The 17616-nt window shown below is 38.6% G+C and overlaps 1 protein-coding gene across 1 annotated transcript; it reads left to right on the top strand.

Annotated features, from left to right (window-relative positions):
• The first annotated feature begins 2544 nt into the window (after positions 1-2544).
• On the top strand, positions 2545-17426 carry ift52 (intraflagellar transport 52 homolog (Chlamydomonas)). Its single transcript, XM_036560044.1, has 14 exons — positions 2545-2629; positions 3277-3436; positions 3633-3720; positions 5477-5606; positions 5719-5794; positions 5894-5965; positions 7345-7471; positions 8941-9024; positions 9159-9227; positions 9378-9532; positions 12331-12418; positions 12564-12672; positions 13421-13566; positions 16180-17426. Exons 2-14 carry the CDS (start codon positions 3318-3320, stop codon positions 16222-16224), a joined length of 1308 nt encoding a protein of 435 aa, XP_036415937.1. The 5' UTR covers positions 2545-2629; positions 3277-3317; the 3' UTR covers positions 16225-17426.
• Positions 17427-17616: the final 190 nt, after the last annotated feature.

Raw genomic sequence — 17616 nt, 5'->3', positions numbered from 1 at the left:
GAAGCTTATGAAATATGAAAGTTATGAAGAATATGACGCAGTGCGTTTTGGAACCACCGGTGGTCCCAAGGAGTTGAAAAGGTTAAAGAATTGACTAATTGAATTGATTGGTGTGAATGTAGGCCAGTTTAAATTTAAACAATCTAAAACTGCATATTAAATCAAGGACAATGGGCCTTATTTACCAGTATCTTAAATTTGTTCTTGAGAAAGGTCATGAGAAAAAATCATGACGTGTTCTTAAAGCGTAGGACTGTTCTCACCTTTGTTCTCTTGAGTGTGTGTGGATTCTGTTCTTACCTAAGAACAAATCCCAGATAAGAAAACACTGGTGAACGTCAGAATCTTCGTCAAAACTGCATAAGAAGGGGGTTTAAGAAGAAATTTCTTCTCAAGAACAGTAGGTGAACGAGGCCCAAAGTCTGGGGCAAGTCACTTTGACTCTGATGGGAGAACTTTGGAGGTGGATTCAAGCAGAAGAAAGCACACATACTAAACCTGCTCCTGTTCCAAAACTGGTCACCAGCCCTGCTGGAGATCTAAGCTGCACCCAGCACTGCATACCACGATGTTGATTGGCTCCATAATGTAGTCAAATCAAATAGTGTGTTCAGTAGTGTGTATGTGGTGTTTCACTGCATAGATGGGTGAAATTTCCCCGTTGTGGGACTAATAAAGGTCACTTAATCTAATCTAAAAATCCACAGATCTACATTAAAGTGTGCAAAATTTTGTCGGTGGTTCCAAAACGCACTGCGTCATATTCTTCATAACTCATATTCCATACGCTACATTCTAAAGGTGGGGGTCATATGAGAGCTGTAACTGTCTTCTTTCCAGTCAAATAGATGGGTGATGTAATTTTAAACCCTTATAATAAAAGAAGCTGAACTAACAATTTTTTTTCTACTGAAAGTCGACCCATTTTTCCACAAATCTGGGCTATAAACTATAAACAGATGGCGTCTCTTCAGTGATCTGCTCTGTACAAATTACTTTTATAAAATAATACAAAGAGCGTCTAAGATTTTTGGCTTTCAGCAGTAAATTGTAAGCATATAGCAATATGTGTGATCATAAAACACATGTTCTGTTAATTTGAGGGGAGCTTTTACAAAAATAAATAATAAAAATTTACATTTATTTCATGCAGTTACTGAATAATTTGCCTCACGATTTGGTCGTGTAAATTCAGATGGACAAACCAAAATATACCCTGGAGAATGAGAGGTTAAAAAGAAGTCCTCGTCTCAGCACGAAGATGATTCTTAAATGGTAGAGCGAGCATCACACTTTACACTCTCTCTGCCAGTTAAGAGCTTAACTCACAGATGCTTTTGGCCCTCCTCTGTTTCTCTTTGGATTTTGTATAATAAGCACCAGGATAATTCTGTCACTAGTGTTACAAGCAGATAGATGGAAGAAGAATAGTTTTTAATTAGTTTTCTTCATTTATTATGTCTTAATTCTAAATCAGATGTGCCGATACATTCATTTAAATGTGTGATGATGACTTCCAGCATGACATACATCATATATTACATGATTTAAACATTATTTTATTAGATGTCACATACGTTAATCAGCCACAACATTAAAATAACCTCCTTGTCAGTACAGACTGTAGTCCATCTGTTTCTCTGCATACTTTGTTAGCCCCCTTTCACCTGTTCTGCAATGGTCAGGACCCCCATGGACCCTCACAGAGCAGATACTATTTGGGTGGTGGGTCATTCTCAGCACTGCAGTAACACTGACGTGGTGGTGTGTTTACATTTACATTTATGGCATTTGGCAGACACTCTTATCCAGAAGGACTTCCTATTCCATCATTTTACACAGGTGGGTCAAGGTAGTGTTGGGGGTCTTCCCCAAGGACTCTTATTGGTATAGTGTAGGGTGCTGGGATTGAACCCCAGTCTACAGTGTAGAAGGTAGAGGTGGTCCCCACTACACTACACCAACCGTTGTGCTAGTACGAGTGGATCAGACACAGCTGCAGAGTTTTTAAACACTGTGTCCACTCACTGTCCACTCTATTAGACACTCCTACCTTGTCAGTCCACCTTGTAGATGTAAAGTCAGAGACGATAGCTCATCTGCTGCTGCCCAGTTTGTGCTGGTCATCCTCTAGTCCTTCATCAGTGGTCACAGGACGCTGCCCACAGGACGCTGTTGGCTGGATATTTTTGGTTGGTGGACTATTCTCAGTCCAGCAGCGACACTGAGGTGTTCAAAAACTCCAGCAGCACTGCTGTGTCTGATCCACTCAGACCAGCACAATACACACTAACACACCACCACCACGTCTGTGTTACTGCAGTGCTGAGAATGATCCACCACCCAAATAGTACCTGCTCTGTGAGGGTCTGTGGGGGTCCTGACCACTGAAGAACAAAGTGTGCAGAGAAACAGATGGACTACAGTCTGTAATACTGGAGCTCATATAATGGAGTGTATATATAAGAAAGCAGTTTTAATGTTAAATGTTTAATGTTTAATTTTTATGTTTACATCGTGTCCTGGTTGCTATGGACGACGCGTCTCTGGTTACCGTTGTCCTCAGCAGTTACCCACAATGCATCACGGCAGCTAAGGCTCAGGCTAAAAAACAATGCTGAATTTGGAGGTAGCGTTTCGTAATTTTGCTCCCTTTCTAAGCTTATTATATTATTTCCATCGACCTAAAATTGCAGTTTATAATCTAGCAGTTATTATCTGAGGCATAAAGTCTGTTAATTTCATGATTCGCGGGTGTTTTTCTCTCGATTTTGACGGATGTGCGGCTGCTCGGCTAACCAACGTTAGCTGGCTGGCTCGGTAGCCTTAGCGATACTCTGACTGTATCGGTTATTATTGATAAATTATAGCGAATAAATGTGATTCTAACTATTTAACGACCCATATTATGTACAGGTTAACATCAGTGGCGCTAACTAAGCCCACTAACTTCACTTTCTCTCTGCAAGCCAGAAATGGTGCTGTGTAACGTTATTAAAACACCTGAAAGCATTTCCATGACTTTTCTGCAATATTGGTCACTTATTTCACATTTCTTTTTGTTTTTTAGAAGCATGGCCAGAATTAGAGAACACGTTTCAGAGGAGGAATTAACAGTCAATCTTTCTCTTTATTATAGTGGGATGTTCAGTACAAGAGATTAAATGATGAAACCTAATGTTAACTGATGGGTTGTGACATTAGTATACAGTAGTAGCCTTCATTTGGGGATATAGTGACCAGTCGAAATAATAAAATGGTCTTCTCTCCATGCAGATTTTTGTCTTTAGATAATATAGACAGCTCCCAGAGGCAGGATGGACAAAGAACCACGGAACACCGTTGTTTTCAACTCCTCCAAAAGAGAGCTGTTCACCGCCAACAGTGGCTACAAGTCTCTTCAGAAGAGATTGAGGGCACAGTGGAAAATTCAGAGGTAAAAAACTGCCAGACACAGTCAGGTGTACTTGTGATTAAGGGCTAAACCTAACACTCACTTTACCCCTGTATACAACACATGCAGATTCAGGGTATACAATGGTCCTGGGTCTCAGATTCATTCACACAGTCAGTTGTGAGCTATGTGGTGTTAACTGCTGAATTTCCATGTTTCGGTCATTGTTCCTCCTTAGCATCAAAGAGGAGCTGACGGCGGAGAAACTGCATGGTGCGAAACTGTGGATCACCGCGGGTCCTCGGGAGAAGTTCACGGCTGCTGAGGTGCTAATCACCTTTCTCATAGTCTGGTTTCTGTTATACTGTGCATTGGTTCATAGTGACGTTCGTACATTTACAACCCCAAAAAGTTGGGACGCTGTGCAGAATGGAAATAAAAATAGAATGCAAATCATGTAAACCATATTTTTAAAAGAAAATAGTACAAAGACAACATATCAAATGTCGAAACTGAGAAATTTTATGTTTTTTTGAAAAATACATGCCCAGTTTGGATTTGATGCCAACAACACGTTCCGGAAAAGTTGGGACGGGGGTGTGTTTACTACTGTGTTTCATCACCTCTTCTTTTAACAACACTCTGTAAGTGTTTAGGAACTGAGGAGACACTGTTGTAGTTTAGAAAGTGAAATGTTTTCCTTTTCTTGTTTCATATAGGATTTCAGCTGCTCAACAGTTCAGGGGCTTCTTTGTCGCATTTTTCATTTCATAATGCGCCAGACCTTTTCAGTGGTGACAGGTCTGGACGGCAGGCAGGCCAGTTTAGCACTCGGACTCTTTTAATATGGAGCCATGCTGTTGTAATACGTGCTGAATGTGGTTTGGCATCGTCTTGCTGAAATAATCAAGGCCTTTCCTGAAAAAGACGCCGTCTGGATGGCAGCATATGCTGCCAAAACATGTATATATCGTTCAGCATTAATGGTGCCTTCACAGATGTGAACATCACCCGTGACATGTACACTAATGCCCCCCTACACCATCATGAATACTGGCTTCTGAACAGTGCACTGATAACAAGCTGAGTGCTCTTTAGCCCGGAGGACACAGTGTGCATGATTTCCAAAAAGATTTCAAAATGTTGATTCATCAGACCACAGGACACTTTTCCACTTCGCCTCAGTTTATTTTAAATGAGTTCAGGCCCAGAGAAGGTGGCAGCGTTTCTGGATCTTGTTTGTATTTGGTTTCTTGTTTGCTTATTAGAGTTTTAACTTGCATTTGTGGATGCAGTGATGAATTGTTTTCACAGACAGTGGTTTTCAGAGGTGTTTTTGAGCCCATGCAGTGATTTGCACTACAGAATCATGTCTGTTTTTAATGCAGTGCTGTCTGAGGGCCCAAAGAGCACGGCCAGCAAATACTGGTTTTTGGTCTTGTCCCTTACATACAGAGATTTCTCCAGATTCTCTGAATCTTTTAAAGATGTTATGTACTGTAGATGATGAAAAGCAAAAGGTCTTTGCTATTTTATGTTGAGAAATGTTATTCTTCAATTGTTGCGCTATTTGATGGTGCAGTCTTTCACAGAGTGGTGAACCCCTCCTCATCTTTACTTCTGAAAGATTCAGCCTCTCTGAGATGCTCTTTTATATCCAATCATGTTACTGTCCTGTTGTCAATCAATGACCAGTTTTTTTTTTGTTTTGTTTTTTTTTGTTTTGTTTTTTTTTTTAGCATTACACAACTTTACCAGGCTTTTGTTGCCCCCATCCCAACTTTTTTGGAACGTATTGTTGGCATCAAATTCAAAATGGGCAAATATTTTTTCAAAAATCAATACAATTTCATATTTAATATGTTGTCTTTGTACTATTTTCATTTAAAGATACAGGTTAAATGATTTGCACATGATTGCATTTTGTTTTTATTGACATTTTGCACAGCGTCCCAACTTTTTTGGAAATGCTGCGGTTTCAAAGTACAACTCAATTATACAGAGATAAACATTCACCAGCACTAGTGCAGACATTCTGTGTTTTTACATGGTTTTGGGATGTTTTTAATGTGTTTTATATAGTTGGAAGTCCTGAAGCAGTATCTGAATGGCGGTGGAAACGTCCTTGCGATGCTTGGAGAAGGAGGAGAAGTCAGCTATGATACCAATATCAATTTCCTCCTGGAAGAGTTTGGAATAATGATCAACAGCGGTGAGCAGGACAGACTGAATGCAGTTATACACACAGTTAAGTTATGGACTAAAGTGCCACAATTAGGTGAAACCTGTTTATTGCTGTTATCCTATTTGTTTCCCTTTCCAAGACACTGTAGTGCGAAACGTGTACTACAAGTATTTCCATCCCAAAGAAGCACTAGTGTCCAATGGTGTTCTCAACAGGTAATTCTTCTATTTTAAAAGCTCATTTTAAAATGACTCACTTGTCACCCACTGTGAAGCATCAGTTGTATATTTTAATGAACTCATTGTCTCTGGCAGGGAGATCAGTCGTGCGGCTGGGAAAGTGGTGACAGGGATCATTGATGATGAAAATACTGGAAACAATGCACAGTAAGTCCTGGCTGAATCGGTATTTATGTACATTAACTTTAAAGAGAATTCCGCCAATTTTTCTAAATTTAGATCCTAGATTTAGAGTAGTTTGTTGTGAAATAGCACATTTCAGAGAAAATTCCTTATTGAGATTTCCTTACATGGTGAAAAAACAGAGGTTGTTTGAGTGCTATTTTGCCTTCATGTATCTCTTTGCAATAAATGGCTTTTTAAAAGTATGTTTCAGGCCAGAAGCTTATCTTAAAACAATTGTAAAATAATATCACTGGTATCTGGCAACATATTTGTAAAAGATTAATAAAATATCATCTTGTGAGGTAGATTTTAAAGCAGGGGTGTTTAATTATAATTCAGTAAGGTCCAGTTAGAGAAAAGTTCCTCAAGCAAAGGTCCGGAACATCATAATGTCTAACTTGCGTCATGATTCAGTGCCATATACTGTTTACTGAAGGAGCCTAGTAGGTATATCAACATCTTATACAGTCAACAACTGAATATCAAATCAAATAAAGTACAATTCAGTCATATTTCCACAACATTTATTTTCAGTTTTCTCTTTTTAGATCACGACATGTGAAATAATTTCCCTCTGACTCACTTTCTTCACCGACTGCTGTGTCTCGCCTCTTCCCTCCCCTGTGCGTGCGTCACTCACTCGAGTCTCGGTGCTCATCGTAATGCACAGATCTCGAAATGTTATCCATATTTTATCGGTTATAGGTCCAGGTCCGCATAGGACAGTGTCTGGGTCCAGACTCGGACCGCGGCCCGCCTATTAGTGACCTCTGTTTTAGAGGCATTAGCCACTTCAGATGTCTGGTTTCTATCACTGTGAACAATTCTGACTCAGTAAGTTTCTCTGGATTGGAGCATTTAACATCAAACCACTCAGACTTTGTTTACATGTAAACAATTTAATTTTAAAAATAGGTGGAACTGTCCTTTAATATCAATGGTCATGTGGATGCATGTTTTAGGTGTAGTAGAGGTTGTTATATCACTTTATACTCACTTTTTTATTAGAAAGGATTTTTAACCTTCATCACTTTTTATACATTTTAATATTTAACCTGCGCTGCTCTACTGGCTTTACATTGGTTATTTACATGGATCTTGTGACTGATTCATCAAAACACCCTCAGACACTACATATAGAACCTCTTTGATTGATCAGGATGCTCCTAGCATACAGTAAAACATTTGTGATTTGTTAAAGGGCTCCTTTGCACATTGCAGCTGTCTGATATATAGCAAAGGCCACTATGGTGATAACAATTAACAATGTATTGTACAGCCCTGGTTTGCATGCACTTGCACAATAGTGGACAATGAGAGCTTGCAAAAGATGTGCTAATGGACTTTTGTGCTTCGAACAGGGCCCTCACCTTTGTGTATCCATACGGAGCTACACTGAATGTCATGAAGCCTGCCATAGCTATCCTTTCCACTGGCTCTGTGTGCTTCCCTCTCAACCGGCCTGTTCTGGCTTTCTACCAAGTTGCAGTTAGTATACATTGCAGTTTCTTACCCATTACATATACTACTGTGCAAAAGTCAATATTTTTCAGGAGATATTTTGAGTAGATCAGATGTAGAAAATATTGAAGGGGAAAGTCAAAGGAAAGTAAGATTAAAACTGAACAGAAACAGGGAGATCCACATTTCTGTCCATCCTTCCACTGTGAAAAGATGTGGGTCTAAAAGGATGTGTAAGTGAAACACAGAAGCTGCTGGTATTCTAAGAACTAAAGACTTAACATCATTGAATGATATTATTTGGATCACGAGAAGCAGAAAATGCAACCAACTTCTAAGACTGAACTTTGGAGTGTGTGGATTTTGCAGATTTTGTTTAAAAACTGAAAGAAAGTCTTTGAAAAACAAGGAAAACTGCTATAAAGGCAAAGCGTGAACACACTAAATACTTAAGCAATAGTACACGAGAGGGTGTGGCTGTTTCGGTCACAGGCACAAGCCGAAGGCGATAACACACTCCTCGAGTGTTCTATTGCTTTTATACAACAGTTAAATAAATACAGTAATAAATTAGTAAACTGGGCCGTGAACGCGGCGTTTAATATGTTTTAATGTTCGCAGTTCCTTCACCAAATTATAGTTCCTTAACAAGCAGCTTGTTGCTACGTCAGAGTAACGAGCTCCGCCCACTCGCTGCACAGCCGGCAGTTCGTTCTCCAGCTCCTTACACTAAATTCCCAAACTGTCATCACCACTGAGCAGCTTTTCAGTCGGCAGCTGTGACAGAAGAACAGCTAAACAACCTGGAATCAGCCAGAAATGAACCCAACACCATTCGCCAAACTAAATGGGCTGTAAGATGCTTTACAGACTGGCTGGAACAAAACAACATTAATACTGATCTGGCAAAAACTGACAAAACTGAGCTGAACTTGATATTGCGGCGGTTTTATGACTCAGTCTGATTTGGTCAGACTCTGAAGATCAGACTACACGTTTGGCGAATGGTATTGGGCTCATTTCTGGCTGATTCCAGGTTGTTTAGCTGTTCTTCTGTCACAGCTGCCGACTGAAAAGCTGCTCAGTGGTGATGACAGTTTGGGAATTTAGTGTCGTCTCATCTTCAGAGTCTGACCAAATCGGCTGTCGGTCAAATGTGATCTTAAAAGTGTCCGTTTTCTGTTTGTGGCAAAGTAAGAAGTAAAAAGGTTCAAATGGCTTGAGCGTCTCCTACAGCTGTCAAAGTCGTTGCTTAGCAACAGCGTCTCAGCGGAGTGATACAGTGGCTTCTGTGTAATTTTCTGCTAAATATGTTTTCTGCTTTTTTCCTGACCCTGAAAAATCAGTAACTTTTATTTAATGACCACTTAATTAAAATAAAATAAATGAAGGGTGGTCTCTGACTTTTGCGCAGTACTGTATATCTTCTCATTTCACCAGTACATTTTACTTTGTTCCTTAATAGGTTCATGTTTATGTGTCTTGTTTAAATAAAGAATGCAGGGAGGTTGGCAGTGTTGGGTTCGTGCCACATGTTCAGTGACCAGTATCTGGACAAGGAGGAGAACAGTAAAATTATGGTGATCTTTACTGAACTATTTTTTTTCTACTGTTTTATTTTTACTACTACTGCTACTCATTACTCTAACTTATATGAAGGCTTAAGGAATGTTCTGTTCAGGTTTTTAATTCTGTTGTCATTTCTGTGGTGCAGGATGTTGTGTTCCAGTGGCTGATGACTGACAACATTCACCTTAATCAAATAGATGCAGAAGACCCAGAGGTGAGCAATTTTTACTTCATTTACTTCAGTGTACTTTGGCAATTATTATACCATTATATGCTAAAATAGTAACAGAATAAAGTGGCTCATAAACTAGGCCACAAAAAATAATACAGGACATCAGTAGACAAAATGTCTTTGTGTTTCCAGATCACAGACTACACCATGTTACCAGACACAAGACGCCTGTCCGACAGACTGAGGGTGTGTCTGCAAGAGGGGGACGAAAATCCACGAGACTTCACCTCACTTTTTGACATGTCTCTGTTTAAACTGTCAACAGATACGCTGCCCTCTGTTATTAGGTAATTATCTGGATCCATCAAATACATTTAGGCTACGTTCACATTACCACGTTGAAGCGGCACAAATCTGATTTTTTGCCCTAATGTGACTCCGATCTGATGTTTTCAGAGCTGTGTGGACACACAAATCTGATCTTTTCAAATCCAACCTGAGCCACTTTCACGTGTGGTCGTAGATCCGATGCATATCCGATTCGTGGCCTTGTGACCTTAATGTGACGCTCAGATCTGAATTCATGTGCTTTTTTTCCACTGCGCATGCGCCATCATCCAGCGTTACCATGGCAACAGCGCTGAACAGAAGTTAAAGCCTGTAAACGGTGGAAAAGCAGCTCATCTCACCTTTTTCTCCTTCGTCTCGCTCTAATAATGAAGCTGAGAGCTGATCAGAGTTAATTATCTTCTCAGCGAAGCTCGTTCTGCTCGTTAGTTTGTGCAGATGATGAACGTGATTCATTCACGTGACGTTACTGAGTAGGATGAGCTCATGAGGGTCATTTCAGGACGCTGGTTCATCACATTAATGACAGACTTGAATCACTTACCTAAACGAGTGTGAACCATCGTGTCAGAGAGATCAGATTTGAGCAAAAAATCGGATTTGAGCACTGAGGCTTGTAAAGTGAACATAGCCTTAGAGTTGTCCTTGCATTGCGCACATTTTAAAGGATGCATAATTATGCTGCACCTAAGCTGAGCTTTTAATATGTTTAGACATATGTGAAGCATTACAGCCGTTTACTGTAATGTCACTGTAATACAGTGTTCCTTCATAGTGGAGAAGTAAGTCTTTGCAAAAGTTCAGGTACAGGTTCAGTCAAATCACCTGTTTTGTTGATTTTCCAAGTGAAAATTAGTTAACGCATCTTCTGCAGGGAACAGACTTAAATATGCACCTAATCATGACCATATCATAATATAGCAATCTTCATTCATTCTTCAGCAATCTTATACTTTTTCTTATCAATTACCACTGAAACAATGAGTGCATTTACATGCACTCAATAATCCGATCATAATCAGATTTCTGCAGTTATCCGATTATTCAAATGGTCGTGTAAACACTATGCTCTAATATAGAAATCTGATGAAGAGGCTGGATTTTAGCTCAGTAATCAGATTTCTCAGTGCATGTAAACTCTTACTCTGATTTCTTTCGGATTTCTCAGTCTGAGCATGTGCGAAAACAGACTGCTGTACCGGAAATAAACAAGCGGCGTCGCCGTGAGACGCAGCAAAACACTTTTGGGGCGACGCTGAAACCGACTACATTCTGGACAAAATGAAGGATTTAAATATTCTTCATCTTCTAGTTAATGTATGTTCATATTGTAAGGTAAAGAGTTTATTATTGTGAGTTTATTGGCTGGTTGTACAGCAGAAATCAGATTACTGTCTGACTCATGTAGACCTGGAGTTTCCCATTGTCTGATTACTCAAGAGCATGTAAATGCGTTGATTGGATTACTAACAAAATCTGATTTTCTGCAGTTATCGGATTAATAAGTACAAGTAAACGCACTCAGTGAGGCGAATTTCTGCTGACCCCATGATTTCCTGTGCTAGCATCAAGCTAACGATGTCATGCATTTGTTTTTCCACGTTGTGTTTAATACTAATTAAAGGCTGATCTCCCAAAAACATGGACATCTGAAGCTTGTAAAACATATATGTATAACATATACTTGACGTCGTATGTTTCAGTTTCATGTTGAATTCTGCAGTAAATACTTTACAGCACTAATTATTAATAGAGGCACCTGTTAGCATGTTAGCTGTCTGCTGGGTTGATCTGCCTAATTCTAGGTGTTAAGAAAATAAGTTTAAACAAAACTGGGTTCTTATGTAGGGTATGTTTCATACTGTTCCAGCCCATTTTCTGTATGTAAATGCTGATGCCTTGTCTCACCTATCAATATGCTTAGTGGTCCATGTGAATGCATTGATTGTTTTGAGGCAGTCAAAGATGTGCGTATATCTGAACACGGCTCAGCTAGGGCTGAAAGATTAATCGTTTTTGTATCGAAATCGCAATATAAGACGGTGCAATTTTCAAATTGTAAGAGCATCATTTTTTTTTTAATTATAGCCCACACTCCTAAAAAAGATAGTTCCTTAAGTTTGTAACAATAGAAGAACACTTTGGTGCTGTATAGAACGCTTTTCACAAATGTGCTATATAGAACCATATATATACAACTCAATGTCCATAAACTTAAAGAACCATTTCATCATGCATAGAACTTTTTAAGCATGCAAGTGAGTCACTAAGTGTTCATGGTTCTATATAGAACCATTATCTTTACAAAGAACCCTTGAAAAACCATCTTTTGTAAGCGTGTACATTAGCAGAAATGTTGTTTTAGGTTCTAAGAGGGGAAATTGAGCCTAATAAGAGTTTGGGAAATGCCTGTAGATATAATTTAGTTAGACCAATCAGAGGCAACCAAACCTCCATATGTTGTGACATCACAACCACAACTTACTTGCAGTTTGGCACGCTGTGTTCAGGGGTCGAGCCTCGAGTCAAAAAAGGTGGATATTCTGGCCTTTTTGGCCAAATTAAGTCAGGCCTGAATCTTAATTTATAAAATATCACAATTTAAATTGCTGGTGCAATATTAGTAGGAAAAATCGCAATTAGATATTTTCCCCAAATCGTTCAGGCCTAGGCTCAGCCAATCAGCAAAGAATGTAACTATCCGTTTTATACTTTAGTTTTTTATACAGCTAAATTTCTCTCAATAGAGTTTAGCTTGTCTTATAATACTGACTGAATGCTCTGTTGTCATTTCCAGGGCCTACAAGCAGTTGAATGTCAAACATGAGCCGCTCCAGCTGATCACGCCTCAGTTCGAAACGCCACTGCCGCCTCTGCAGCCGGCTGTAAGCAGCTTTCCTGTACAGTGTTGTATATTGTGCTTATGACCACTCTTGCAGTGTTTTCCTATTAATTGCATTTTTATTTACCATCCTTTTATACATTTCAGCCTTTAGTTATATACATACTGCATTTGACTTGTCTGCTCAGGTCTTCCAGCCTGCTTTTAGGGACCTGCCCCCACCCATGCTCGACCTCTTTGACCTCGACGAAACCTTCTCATCGGAGAAAGTGCGACTAGCTCAGCTCTCAAACAAATGTAAGCTCACAGGCGTGACATTCTGAGTGGACATGACTGATGTCCTGCTTTTCTGAACTTTTTGAAGCTGCAGATTCAGATGTAGACATTTTTCCTCTTGCAGTCGAGACACGTTTGGTGTTCAAAGTTTGCTTCTTTAGTTTTAATGCAGCTGACAAGTGGCTAAAAGTCTAAAAACTGCATAAAATATATATATTATATAGCTGGAATAGTCAAACATAGATCATTTCCTCCTTTCCCCAGATCTATTCAAGTAGTCCGTATGTGTTAGGTGAGGAAGGTTTTGCACTGAAGCTTTGAGGCTAATGTAGCTAACAAGTATCTAAAAATCTAAAACTATGGACTAAAGTCATTCTCATAGCTAAGCATAGCAGTAGCAGCCAAGTTGAAGCCTGAATGATGTGCTTTTCTCCATATTTATAGATGATAGTATGTCATATAGTGTCAAACATAAGCAAGTCTATCTGAGATTACTTACCAGAGCGACTTGGTTCGAGGCAAGTTTGTGCTGATTTAGGAAACTAGTTTGCACTATGCTAATTGGTAGACTACAACCCTCCATTACTCGTTAGCTACATTAGCCTCATAGCTCCAGTGCAAAACTAAAAAAGCAAACTTCAGACACCAGACTTATCTTGACTGATTGACTGTATTTTGGGTAAGAATTTGGAATTTCTAAAACTATCACTTTATCACTTTAATTTTTGGAATTTTGTTTCATGACTGTTGTGTTTCTCTCGTCTCGCAGGCACAGATGACGACCTCGAGTTTTATGTGCGAAAGTGTGGAGACATTTTAGGGGTTACTGGAAAGCTGGACAAAGAAAAAAGAGATGCCAAACACATCCTGGAGCACATCTTCTTTCAGGTGGTGGAGTTCAAAAAACTGAACCAGGTGGGTTCAACACTCACGCTTTGGTTATTAATGGGTAAATTGGGGAAAAAGCACCCCTTAAGTGTCTATTTACTGTAAAGCTAAATCATATCTGTGCATGAGTGAATTTAGCATGAACACGATGATGATGCATAAACCTGCACACAGTTAGAGGAATGTCTTGTTTATTGGACCCCTAGAAGATTGCATAAGCTTGGTTTAAAGGACACAGCTGAGTGTTGGCGTTGCAAGTCTGAAGACGGGGACTTTATTCATGCTATGTGGCATTGTCCTAGAGTTCAGGAATTTTGGAGGGTGCTTTATGATTTTGTTTGTAAAGTACTAGGTAGTCAAATCCCCTTTTGCCCAAGACTGTTTGTCTTAGGAGATCCTTCCAGGCTAGTAACCAGGGACAAGCATTTAAAGGCATGGATTCAAACCAGTTTAATGATTGGTAGGCAGGTTATCCTTAGGAGGTGGAGGGAAGCGGGCCCTCCATCATTTGAAGAATGGGTTGCTGAGATTGGCAAAGTAGCTGCATATGAAAAACTCATTTAAATTGTTTGGGCATTTAGAAGTGTACAGATGTAAATGGGACAAATATTTAAGATTTATAGAGAGCTCTTAAAAGAGGAGTAACATGCAGTGATCCGCTTTGTTGTTATTGCCACTTTTACTTTAATTTTGTTGTTCATTATTAGTATTATTTATTTATTTATTTGTTTATTTTCCTTTCTTTTAATGATACAGAACCTTGTACAGTACTGGATTAAACCAGGTCATGAATGTTGCACCGACACAGCTAGGGTGGGTAGGGGGAGGATAAAGGGGCTTATGTTGTTACAAATACTTATATGTGTGGTTTAGTATTAATCTAAGAGAAAAATCAATAAAAAATGTTAATCATAAAAAAAAAATAATAATAATCTTAGAAAGCGCCTTTATGCCACACTGTCGGGCCAAGAAGCCCCCTGGTGAATCCTAAAATTAAACATTTTAAATGAAATGGAGACGCATATGACCTTATATTCTAATGATTCTGATTCATTTTAATTGAAAAAAAACTGTGACAAATAAAAAAATAAAAAAATGTAAAAAAAAAATGTTTTGTTTGTTAATACTCATTTTGATTACAGTGGCTACATAAATAACATCGTGTATATTCATTTAATGGTATTATTATGATTATATTTATTATTTTTAGTAGCTGTTGTATTAGACGTCATATTAGTTGGCTGCCATAATAGCAATAACAATTTAAAAAAAGCAATAACATTCAAAGCGACAAGCAATTTAATGCTTTTGCCTGATATACAGCCCACAGTTCACAGCTTTGTGACTTTCTAAATCTAAGTTGACCCTAGTTTTGTGGGCAGTATTGTAAAGGGGGCATTTACCGCTGCTCTGGGAGTATGTTTTGCTCCAAAAGCCTAACATTATCTTTTCACCCCAGATTATATTTATTTCTTCTTAATCCCAAATGTACTGCTCTCTATACAACGTCCCCCAACAATGATATACTTTAACAACTTTTCTTGTACAACTTACCTGCATCTTTCTGCACTTATGTACATATTGCACTTCTGCACATCTGGACACTTTATTTCATTACCAATATATGCACATATTTATTCCATATTGTCATTATATGCTGTTACCTGCACCTCCTTGTACAGTCATTACTGCACTGCCTTTTTAATCTCAGGATAGATCATTGTGCATAATTTTTGTATATTTCTAGTTGTATATATGCCTGTAGATATGTTTTTGGTTATATATCGTTCTTTTTTTATTGTACCACCCTTATTATTTTAAGCGTGCTGTGTTGTGTGACTGATACTAGCTGCTAAAGTTCCTTGGGATAAATAAAGTACCTACCTACCTACCCACCGAATCACCTACCCACCTACCTCCCTACCGACCCAGCCACCCACCCAGCATCTCATTTCTTTATCTACCTCAGACTCACTACTTGTGCATACGGAAATGTGTACAACAGTATATATCATAGTTTTTTCATCCAGTAAGTTTTATTTCATAACTTATTACTGAACAACTGTACATTGGAAATGTGCAATAGTGCAATAGTAGTGTATATCGTGTACCTATTTAGAGTCGGTGTTTATATATTTCTTTCTTCTTATATATATATATATTTTTTTGTATTTAAACTCTACAAGGGGGCTACACAATAAACGTGCTTTGATTTGATATCTATCTATCTGTCTATCTACCTACCTACCTAAATGCATATATCACTATTGTCCAATGACAACAGTTAGATCAACAGACCCAGAAAGTTTCCATACCAAAATCTCAGGAATGCAGTGATTCAGATGACATTTCAGATTTAAATAGACCACAACCAGTCAGTGAATTGCGGCATTGAGATTAGATTGAGGTGGTGGGGGGCATCTTCGTTCATGACGTGTTCTTAAACTGCAGAACTGTTCTCACCTTTGTGCTCTTGATTGTGTGTGGATTCTGTTCTTACCTAAGAACAAATCCTAAATAAGTAAACATGGGTGAATGTCAGAATCTTCGTCAAAACCATGAAATAGGGTTTTAAGAATGAATTTCTTCTTAAGAACGGTTGGTGAATGAGGCCCAATGTCTCTTTGTTCCCTTCTCTAGGAACATGATATCGACACGACGCAGACAAGATTTTCCCCGTTCTGAAGCTGGACAGTAAGGCGAAGTGGAGGACTGCTGGCATGAAGGCTGTATGCACGCCAGAGATTTCTTGGACTTATCTACACATTGATTGAACTAGCATCAGGACTTATGTGCTAAAGGTCTCAGAGTCAGACTGTTGATCCAGGATCTGTTACTCCATATATGTAATAACAAAGACAAAAGTTCTGCATCTCACCTGTAGAAGATACTTCTGCTCCTCTTAACACTCTTTATCCACACTTAAAGCAAGTTCCTGTTATACTGGACCTGAATGTACCTTTTGGTTTTTGATTTGACGGTTGATTATGCCTGGTTTATGGTGTGAAGAGTTCACTACATGTAGACGTGTTATCAGTTACTTTTATTTTTTTTTATTACAACTCCACTATGTGCATATTTAAACCATATTTATATAAATATACACAAGTTCAGCCGGGTGAAGTTCATAGAGGCTGTTCATTTTGTGGGTAATCTCTATTTCAGGGGGGTCCACAGATTTAATAACCTTATATTATAATCTCCAGTATAATCTCATATGGCTATCTGAGTAAAGATATTTGCAAAATTCTGCAGAATTCAAGCATTTAAGTGTAAGTTATTCACAGAGACACTCTGAACTTCATGATGGTGTACGCAATGTCTACAATGCAAATATAGCCATTTTATTTACTGTCCAAATGGCTAGTGAATGTATTTATAGCAGAGTTTTGATAGTAACATGGTAAATCTTTGGGAGGGGGAAAAAAGTTTTCTTGGGGGACAATTTTGCTATTTTTACAACACCTTGCATATTTATAAACACATTTTAGTTCAAAACCTACTTTAAACTATCATAGAACTATGTCTCAGACATTGAGTAGCACATTTGTTACCTCTTCTTCTAATAGCTTTCTGTGACGTAGCTTTTACAGGCTTTTTTAGAGACTCCTCAGACATCTGGTTCCTGTCTCCACTGCTGTGAAGTCTGACATTGAAAGTTTCTTAAGAACCAAACAGTTCACAGCAAACCACCCTGAATGACTTTACACATCAGCATTTAAATTAGGAGGCCTTTATAAAAAGAAAGTGACCTTCCCTTCAGGGATGTGAACTGCTAGTACATACCTTATATAAATGCAAATCATCTACATTCGTGTGCGCATCATAACGCTACAGTCTGATGTTTGTAACTGTCAGTTATTTTGAATAAAGTCTTTTGTACTGAATCACAATCACTCAGTGTATAAATATAACGCTTTATTTCCAAGTACAAAAACACAATACAAAAATCCATCTACATTACTTCACGTTTTGTGATTGGTCACCACACAAAATCCAGAAAACAGAACAAAAGCTGAATAAATACACCCTTTCTCCATGAAGTGTTGACCACACACTGGGCCATTTCATGCTAAA

Source organism: Colossoma macropomum, unplaced genomic scaffold (assembly GCF_904425465.1).
Source record: "Colossoma macropomum unplaced genomic scaffold, Colossoma_macropomum, whole genome shotgun sequence".
Classification (NCBI taxonomy): domain Eukaryota; kingdom Metazoa; phylum Chordata; class Actinopteri; order Characiformes; family Serrasalmidae; genus Colossoma; species Colossoma macropomum.
Note: the sequence above shows the minus strand (reverse complement) of the source record. Positions and strands in the feature narration are given on the sequence as shown.

Excerpts from the sequence above, each read along its gene's own strand:
- ift52 (XM_036560044.1), top strand. The coding sequence starts at position 3,318 with ATGGACAAAGAACCACGGAACACCGTTGTTTTCAACTCCTCCAAAAGA. Across the intron at positions 7,472-8,940 it reads TGGCTTTCTACCAAGTTGCA|AATGCAGGGAGGTTGGCAGT; the intron begins GTTAGTATACAT and ends GTTTAAATAAAG. Across the intron at positions 13,567-16,179 it reads AGTTCAAAAAACTGAACCAG|GAACATGATATCGACACGAC; the intron begins GTGGGTTCAACA and ends TCCCTTCTCTAG.